The sequence below is a fragment of the Larimichthys crocea genome, chromosome VIII (genome assembly GCF_000972845.2).
Source record: "Larimichthys crocea isolate SSNF chromosome VIII, L_crocea_2.0, whole genome shotgun sequence".
Classification (NCBI taxonomy): domain Eukaryota; kingdom Metazoa; phylum Chordata; class Actinopteri; family Sciaenidae; genus Larimichthys; species Larimichthys crocea.
In genome coordinates, this window is record NC_040018.1 from 33,222,946 (window position 1) to 33,233,080 (window position 10,135).

General features: G+C 42.3%; 1 protein-coding gene across 3 annotated transcripts in view; it reads left to right on the forward strand.

Annotated features, from left to right (window-relative positions):
- Positions 1–10,135, forward strand: part of trpm4a (transient receptor potential cation channel, subfamily M, member 4a) — a 60,597-nt gene extending 50,462 nt beyond the window's left edge. For all 3 annotated transcript variants that reach the window (XM_027281587.1, XM_027281588.1, XM_027281590.1), the window contains 3 exons: positions 7,838–7,910; positions 8,749–8,842; positions 9,034–10,135. In XM_027281587.1, coding sequence (XP_027137388.1) covers positions 7,838–7,910; positions 8,749–8,842; positions 9,034–9,059 — 193 coding nt within the window. In that variant the 3' untranslated portion in view covers positions 9,060–10,135. The remainder of the gene's footprint in view (positions 1–7,837; positions 7,911–8,748; positions 8,843–9,033) is intronic.

A 10,135-nucleotide genomic window follows, 5' to 3' on the forward strand; every position in this document is an offset into this window, starting at 1 on the left:
TTACATCTGTTTCCAAACTTGCTGTATCAGAATGCAGATCAAGTGCCTGTTGAGGGCAAGAGGTGATGGATTTTGTCTTTAATAGTTATAATTTTATAATTAAAGAAGCCATGAGTCATTGCTACTAGACCTAAAGGAATAGATGGTTCAGTAGAGCTGTGGGTCTCTGTTGTAGCCTGGCTACAGTGCTGAAGAGAAACCTGGGGTTGTTCTTATTCTCCTCAATTAAAGAAGAGTAGTAGGCTGCTCTGGCATTATGGAGAGCCTTCCTGTATGTTTTGAGATTATCTTGCCAGACTAAACGAGATTCTTCCAGTTTAGTGGCACGCCATTTGCGTTCAGATTTACACGTCTCTTGCTTTAATTTACGAGTCTGCTGGCTATGCCATGGTGCCAGCCTTCTTTGTTTAATTGTCTTCTTTTTCAGAGGTGCAATAGAGTCTAGAGTTGTCCGTAATGAGCCTGTAATACTATCAACAAGATGGTCTATTTGTGAGGGGCAAAGGAAGCAGACAAGTCCTCTGTTACAGTTAGACATGGCATTGAAGTCAATGCTGAAGGAACACTTCCTTAAATTGGCTAAGCATTATCAGATAAACATCTGCTGTAGGAGTTTCTGCACAAAGGCTTATAGTCCAGTATAATTGACTCAAAGGTTATTAAAAATGGTCAGACAGAAGAGGATTCTGTGGAAAGACAATTAGATGATCAATTTCAATGCCATATGAGAGAACAAGATCAAGAGTGTGGTTCAGACAAGGAGTCTGTATTTACAACCTCGGACAGAAGCCGATTAATCTAATAAGAGATAAACGCAGTACTAAGACTATCATTGTGGTTGTCCACATGAATGTTAAAATCACCTACAATAATTACTTCACTTGTTTTAAGGATCAAGTCTGATGCAAATTCTGATAAAAATTCAGAATAAGGACCTGAAGCTCGATATACTGTAACAAATAAAATTGTCTGCAATGTTTTCCAGGTTGGGTGAGTGAGGCTAAGAACAAGGCTTTCAAATGAATTATAATTAGTTTAGGTTTAGGATTTATTAATAGACTTGAGTCAATATGGCTCCAACTCCACCACCTCGACACAGTACTCTGCGAGGAACATGAGTATAATGATGGGAGGAGTGGATTCATTTAAGCTAACATATTCATCCTCCTGCAGCCAGGTTTCAGTGAGGCAAAACAAATCAAATCAAATCAGATATTAATTCATTGACTAGGACAGCTAGATGACAAAGACCTGATATAAGGAGTCCACATTTAATTCTCTTATTTTGGACTGTTGGAGATGTGATTTAATTTTATTAAGTTTTATGATGAACTCCTCTTCTGTTTGTTTTATCTTTAAATAACGTAGGTGGTCGGGGGACAGACACAGTCTCTATACTAAAGGACTGGGTGGGCAACTGCTCTAATGGAGGCGCACATCGTTTTAGCACATTCACACACCGATGACACATTAATTTTAGTGACCTCCGCTTGGCGTAACCAGGTGTCATTACCGCCGATGTGAATAACAATCTTTTGTATTTACGTTTATCTTTAGCCAGCAGTTTTAAATAAGATGCATTTAACTCTGCCCCCGGTGTCGCTAACTTCACGTTTCGACTATGGAGCTGCCAATGACCAGAGTTGGCCCTCAGCGGGTGTGACGCTGAGCGGGGAAAATCTGGTTTGAAACATGGAACGGTTGGTGGTGTCCGTGGGCTTCAGTTTGGGGCTATGCCTCTTTCGAACAGTCACCCAGCCTCCCGGCTGCTCGGGAACTACCGGGGGACGGCTAACTGAAGCTACCTGTGGCTGTACCGCACCGGCTACAGGGGACTGGCTAACTATCTGAAGCTACTGATGTTCGGTGGGTGCGGGTACCGTGCCTCTAACTCACTGACCCTCGCCTCCAAAGCTACAAATAAACTACATTTATTACAAGTACCGTTATCACTAAAGGAGGACGAGGAGTAAATGAACATGTGGCACACAGGGCAGGAGAAGGAGGAGAGGAGAGGAGGAGAGGAGGAGAGAGACGCCATTGCTATAGCTAGGCTAGTAAGTGTGGCTAACAGAAACTGGTGAAACTATCAGATTGTGGTTACTAGAGTTAAGAGACCTGTTCGTGCACAGACAGAACAAGTCAAAGGATAGTGCAGAGATAAGTAGATAATCGCTGATGTGAGAAATATACGAAAATCTGTTTAGGTGAGCAGAGCAGTGAGCACCGTGGCAGTAACACCGATAACCGGAAGTGACAGTACATAGTGGCCATATTGATAGTACAGTATACTGTACAGTATGATGGATACTGATGTCCAGCTGTGGCTTTCACTACATGCAGATTAAGAGGGAGCGACAGAGAGAGAGAGTGCGCGAGAGAAAAGCTTCGGTAATTATGTACAGTGAGGACAGAATAACCTAGATGTTGTTGATTGGTAAACAGTTAACCAATAATAAATAAAATATATCATAACATTAATGTGACTTGTCGAAAGCTGGGCGCAGAGAGACCACCGGCTCTGGCTCCCTCCAGCAATGAACTAAAACACAGCACGGACACTTCAGAAACTATCGGAATGAGTACTGTACTGTAGGTTCTGCCCCTGATCTATGGCCACCACTAGTCTTTACATAATTACTGAAGCGTCTCTTCTCTTGTGCTCGCGCACTCTCTCTCGCTCATCTGCATGTAAACAACAAACTAACCCTTAAAAAAGTTACAAAAAACGGTTCGGACGCTCGGGGCTGCAGGCCTGTCTGTCAGACCTGCAACAAGCGAGGGTTTATTTTTTTAATTAACAGTTTATTTGGAGGGGAGGGCTGCACCATACATTAGGGCATACTTTGGGTCTGATCATCGCTTCTTCCAGGACAAGAGTCCAAAACACACTGCTGCTGGAGCATACATGGCGTCCGAGGGGAATCAACTGGTGGAAAACTCCAGAGTCACCGGACTGAATCCAATTGAGCTTGTCTGGCATTCCATGAAAGACTTATTCGCAAGGAGGCGAAGCCAGGCACAAAACAGGAGCTCGTCGAGGCCATACAACGTTTTGGCAAACAAGAGTCACCGTGGAATTTTGCAACAGACTTATCTCTGGACTTTCAAAAGTTGTCCGGTGTATTATTAATAATGAAGGGGGGCATAGTGGAAAAATAAACAGGGGTGTCCATGTAGAATAAAAACATCACCTATAACTGCAAACTTATTAAAACCAAACATACTGATATTCATACTGATTCACTCGTAATTCTTTCCATTTACTGTCAGTGTATATATATATAATATATATATATAAATTATAAATATATATATAATATATATATATTTTATATTATATATATATATTATATAGTATTTATATTATTAGAAGTGTTATATACGTTTGTTTTGTTTGATGCATGCGTGCCTTTGCACTTAAATACAAACAATTGCAAAAAAAAGATTCTTGTTTCAAGAAGTTCCATTTAGCCATAAAATATCCACGAAGCTGCCAGTAAAACACAGTAAAGACGTCCACATCCATGATTGTCTGCCTGCATTTTCCGCTCTGATTTGCGTGACACGTGGGGGGGGGGGGGGAGGCCCATCAAGTGCAAACAAAAGTGTTATACCTACATAACAAAGGGTTTCCAAAGGGCTTTTAATCACAGGTATTCTCCCTTTTTAAATGGCGTCTCACAACGATCAAACTGTGATCAAATATTCAATAGGAGGTATTATGCTGTTGTTATTCTCAATTCTTTTTGCAAATTTTTAAGGGTTATTTTGTTGTTTACATGCAGATGGCGAGAGAGAGTGCGCGAGCACAAAGAAAGACGCTTCAGTAATTATGGTAAAGACTAGTGGTGGCCAGAGATACTGTAGATTAATGCGCCAATGCCGGCCCGGCATTAGCGCGATCAGCTGTTCCCGGAGTAAACAAGGCAGCTGTCCAGGTGGAAGCGGCATTAAAAAACACGAGAAAAACTCAAAAACTTCAAAACAACATTGCTAGAGAGATCAGGACTCCACAGAGTTACAGCGAAGAAAACAAAAATGAACAAAAGAGAAAAAATAGATTAATGGTGATATTTTTTTATCGCCTGATAAGAGTCTCACCTTAACGCAGCAGCACGCATAACGGCCCACCACTAGTAAAGACAGAACAGACTAGATGTTGTTGATTTGGTGAATGCTGACATGTTAGATATAAACACCTTAAATTTAATTTCAATTCATGAACACGCTCAAATCATACGGCTACTGTATAGTATGCAGTACTCAAACCAGCTGCATTTTCCGCTCTGTGATCTGTGACACTGGGAGACCAATAAGCCTGTTACTGTAAGCGCAAACGAAAGATTGAGCAACGAGAATGTTAACGATGTGTGTAAGCTACGTCATCTCCAGGTAGAACAACTGTAAATAAGTTCTGTGAGAGAAGCGCCATCTCCTGGTCATACCCTGTAATCACATGAATGGGTGGAGTTACAGTAAAAAATAGACACGCCCAGGAGAAGGAGGGGGGTCTCTCCCTTCACGGGACTTTGCAGGGAGCCGGCTGGAAGTCAGCTGGAAGACGGCTGCCATTCAGCTGGCGTTCAGCTTGAACGGGAACTTTTAAGTTGCTACTACTGTATATGCTTACCGTAAAGCACGTCGTAAAGGAAATAGGTGTTAGGACTGCCTGAGTTAGTCTGGCATGAACCCTTGCAGGGATGAAGACAAGGCCCTGGTTGTTCAGATGGTATCAGATGGAGGAGGACATGCTTTACATGATGACACCAATCAACTTTTTCACGAGGAAAAGAAAGGTTAGACTGGAAAAGCATCTTAACAAGGAGAATGTGAGGCTGAGAACACCTGATCCACTGAGCAGAAGGGAGCTGCTAAGTCAGGTTAGCTGGACTTTATGACCCAATTTGTCTGGGGACACCGGTCAAAAAGAAGGGGGCAATCCTTGTAAGGAAGGCCTTCCAAGAGGCTGGAGGTGGAAAGATGAATCGAGAGACCTGGGATAAACCACTGCCAGAAGGTCTAATAGAAGAAGCCATTAAACAGTTCGAAGAATATGTAGAGCTTGGGCATATTCCTTCCACAGAAGCATCACACCAGCTGACTGGAGAGGGAAACCAAGGGGAATCACCTTCTCAGATGGGAGTGATAAAACCTATGGAGCAGTGATGTATCTGAGGTGGGATACAGAGAGGGGAGTTGACGTCCACTTTGTGGAAGCAAAAGCCAAGCCGACTCCACTGGATCAAAAGGGAGAAGCTGTAAAGGCCAAGATTTGTGGAGCAGTCTTTGCAGGCAGGCTCAGGAAGTATATTGAGAGACATGGAAGACTGGAAGTGGAGAAATGGTTTAATCTAGTGGACAGTCAAACAGTCTTGGGCGCCATCCAAAGAGACAGCTATGGGTACCAGACCTTCTTTGCAAACCATGTGGGTGAGATCCAAAAAGCTGGACTTATTGAAGACAATGTTCCCAGCTGAACATTGCTGATATAATGACACATAGAAACCCAGCAAGAGATCTGAGGGAAGGATCTGAGTGGCAAAACAGACCAGAGTTTCTCAGGTGGACAGAGGAGGAGGAGGAGGAGTGGCCTAAGAAGTCAGCTGGAGAAGTTGTTGCTCATGCTAGGGAGAGTGTAAAAAAGCTTTCATAGCAGCAGTGACCAGAAGTCAGGTAAAAAGAGAGCAACACCTGCTAACTACTCAAGCAAGCTTTAAAGATCCCACCACAAACAAAACCAAAACAAACCCCACAATCTCTGGTAAAATACATGCTGAATCTTGGCTGAAGAGTCTTGTGGAAGTGAGGAAATTCAGTAACTTGCACAGGCTAGTCAATGTCGTTGCTTGGGTCCAGCGAGCTGCTAAGAAATTAAGGAGGAAAGCAGAGGACAAGTGAGAGACAAATTGACAATGCTGACAGTGAGAGAACGGGAAGGTGCACTTAGACATCTCTTCCTTGAAGCTAAAGAAGGGGAGACTTTTCCATTACAGCTCTTAACAGGCTGGTGGTATACAAAGATGAAGAATCTGGATTGTTAGTCTGTGGAGGCAGAGTTCAGATATTTGCTGAAGACAAATCTTCAGTGCCAATAATACCATATGAAGCATGGATATCCGTGTTGATAGCACAAGAGGCCCACAATGCAAACCATGAAGGTGTGGCGGGAACACTTCTCAGGATGAGGAAAAAGGCCTGGGTGATTAAAGGTCGAAGACTTGCAAAGAAAGTGGTTGACAGCTGTGTTATCTGCAGGAAGATCAAAGCAAAGCAATGTCAGCAAGTTATGAGTGAGCTGCCACCGGAAAGAGTGAGTCCTTTGAATCCATTTGAATTCACAACTGTTGATTTGTTTGGACCATATGTGATCAGAGATAAGATAAAGAAGTGAACTTAACTGAAAGTCTGGGGCATTGTATTCTGCTGCATGGCTTCAAGAGCTGTCCACACCGATGTTGTCAGTGACCAGTCATCAGAAGGATTTCCCTCAGAGGACACTCAAAAAAGCTGTGGTCAGATGCTGGGACAAATTTTGTGGGGGCCAAACCTGCACTGAAGGACCTCCAGAGTTTCTTAAGTAAACTGAACAAAGCTGAACTTGAGATTAAAGCTGCAAGGAATGGAACAGAGTGGTCTTGGAAGATCCACCCAGCGCACTCCCCCCACAGGAAAGGAGCAGCAGAAGCAGCAGTCTGGTTAGTAAAAAGAGCCTTGAATAACCTGGGTGGTGAGTCTTTACATGGGGGAAGGTCCATATATTTCTCTTCATGGCAGCAAATCTGGTGAATGAACGACCCATAAATGCCAGAGTTAAAAGTTGTGAAGACTATGTGGAGTATGTCAGCCCCAATTCTCTCTTCTTTGGTCAGGCCAGCCCAGAAGGAGATCCAGGAGATTTTCAGTTTGAAGGCTACTCATATAAAAGACTTCAAAGTATCCAGCAAGAAGTCAACAGGTTCTGGAAGAAGTGGTGTCAGCTGGCTGGTCCTAACCTGTTCATCAGGAGTAAATGGCACACAAAGCAGCGGAATGTCACAGTGGGAGATGTAGTGTGGCTGGCGGATCAAAATGCTTTAAGAGGCCAATACAAGCTGGGAAGAGTTTTCAGTGTGAATCCTGACCAAAGAGGAATTGTGAGGGATGTGAATGTGAGGACTTTTCCAAGCTACCATGTTCTAGTCAGGAGAAGAGGGACAATGCATAAGCAAAGAAAAAACACAAAAAGACTATCGTCAAAAAGACTGTGCCTCTACCATCCTTCATAGGGATGTTAGATGCCTAGTGGTCCTGCTTCCCATTGAGGAGCAACTTTAAAGAAGACTTCAGTATGCCAGAGGGCAGTTGAGGGCCCAGTGTTCACCTGGTGTTCAGAGAAGAGCAAGAGGCACCAGTGTGATTAACCTTAAGCACCTGGGTGTGGTTTGAGTCAGTGGAGCACAGAGACGCTTTTGGTTTTCAACCTGCTGATAATTTGACAAAAAGTCAAATAAAAGGACTAAGTTGAACCGAGTTGACTCCAAGCCTGCCGGGCAGACGAACCCCTAATAACTCGACACCCAATGTGGGGATCATTAAAGTCTGTCCTGTCTTATCTTATCTTATCTTATCTTATCTTATCTTATCTTATCTTATCTTATCTTATCTTATCTTATCTTTCCCTGAGGTTACACATTTAATCACGTTTGTCTGTTTCAGTTCAATCTTTACATTTGTTTGCTCTGGATTTACACATGTAGAAGTTTCTGACATCCTGAAGACCATCTCAGCATGTTAAACTAAGCTTCAAGCTGAGGTTTTCTTGCAGCTTTATTTGTGTGTGTCTATGTTTCTGCAGGGTGGACAGCGTGCTGAAGCAGATGACTGAGATCCGTGACCATGACCGAAGGTTGCGGCAGCTGGAGACGGAGGTCAGTAATACCTTCATGCATAATCCAGACTCTTCATTGAGTTCTTTACGCACAGACTTGGTTTTTAATTTAGAGAAGGTTTAAGAGACTGAGCTGGCAGGCATGAGGAGTCAGAGGTAGATTTTGTATTACCCAAAAAATGAAACATTACCAAAATATACAATAAAGTTCTGGGCCCATAAAATAGGTCAACCAAACAAAACTTAACTATGATAACTTAACATTAATGAATAGAACTGAACAAGGGGAACATGCTGTATTTAGTGTCTGCAGGCTGGAGGAACACAAAGATGAATCCTATCCTCATCTACCGGATCCAAGTTTATTAGCACTTTGGATTTCTCCCACTCTCTCAATTAGTCTCTCAGTGTAATTATACCAATTAACCAACAACAAACCTAATTTAAAAAATTTAAAAAATATAATCCAAAGAATTCAAACCAAAATCTCTAAACTAGAAATCTTATTCCCAAAAACAGCTGCGTGGCAGCAGTTTCAGCCATCATACAAGGGAGCATCCAGTGGTACAACTGAATATTCAGCTGTGTGTGTGTGTGTGTGTGTGTGTGTGTGTGTGTGTGTGTGTGTGCTGCCCTCTCATTTAATCCAGTCTAAATGAGAATTCTTCAAACAAAAATATACCTATTTTCACCTATTTTGACAACATCCAGCTTAGTTTGACTCTGTCCAATCTCTGCATGTACGGGTAGTTTGATATGGGTGTGTAGTATCTGGTATCTGTGTAGAGTGTGTGTGCATGGTGTGTCTGGTTTCCCTGCAGCTGTTGGCTCTGCCTGCTCAGCACTCATCCATCTCTGTCTGTGTATCACACCCCCAGCTGGAGTACTGCTGTAGCGCTCTCTCCTGGATGACAGATGCTCTATCTCAGAGCAGTCTGATAAAGACTGGCCGTCCACCTCCACTCCTCAGAGGTAAAGTCAGCACACATCTAACCAGAATCCCTAAAAGTGTTTTGCTGTATATCATAACTAATTGTTGCATGGTTTAATGATCAGGGATGATTGGCTGCAGACACTGCAGCAGTCTGTGTTGTCTTTGTGTTCTTTGCTGCTTGTTGAAGAATCCTATGTGGGATTAATATTTGTTTTGTCTTCTGTTGCAGATACAACTCAAATGTCTCCAAGCTGATTCAGTGAACAGGATTAGGCATGCACACACACACCTACATACACATTCAGACGCACAGTGTTGCGACCAAAACGTCTTAGAGCTGTGCCTGGTGGATTGCAGGGGTCATATTGCCTTTTTTGATCCTACCATTATGTTCAATGTCACCTGATTAAGTAAGACAATTATCACCATTTCTAAGATAAAATAATGTTCCTTGTTCAAAAAAAGAAGTGCCACCTGCACATTAAAGCTGCACTAATCAATTTTTTTATATTACCATTGGATCAAATGACAATAATGTGAATGGGGTCACTCTACAAAGAATTAGTAATCAGCACTTCCCTTCGGTTCTACAAAGTGTTGGGTTTGGTTTCCAGCAACAGCAAGCAGCTGTTTTCAGAGATAAAGTAAAAATAAAAACACTACACTATCTGCTCCTCACCACACAGCAGACAGACACTGTTAGAGATAGCTTGTAAACATGGTAGAGGATATGGAAGTTAAACAGACAGATATAATGATGTTTCACAACTTTATAAAGTGATAATATTTTAGATAGTATGTTTTCAGCTTGTTGTTCTTGTTGAAGCCAAAGAATCAATTATCTTGTCATAACCAAGCAGCAACCTGTCAAACTGAAAAAAAACTGCAACTGTGTTGAGAATGATATTAAGGCTTAAAGTTATGCAGAATTAAAAGCATAGACATTTTAAATGACAGCAACCAGGTTTCATTTAGCCCGCATCAGGTTCACCAATGATCCATGTCCACAACCATTTTTGGATTAGTGGTGGGGACAGGACTGCCAAAATGGAGACATCCAGAACCACCACAGTAAGCTTCACATTGGCTCTTAAAAAACTTATGGTTGATGTCATGGATACTATGTTCATGCTTTATACAGTCTATGGTTGTAACACCAAGTTAAAGGTTGTAAAGAAAGACACGACAAAGTGTCCAGTACCAAATTTCTACATGACACAGATGTTTTTCCTATGAGGGGATGGCTCAGTAAAAGGTGTTGCTTATGTTGATGAGGTGTTGGAAGGATGAGGTTCCTCTAGCACTATTTAATCTAACCAATTCACTGTAGC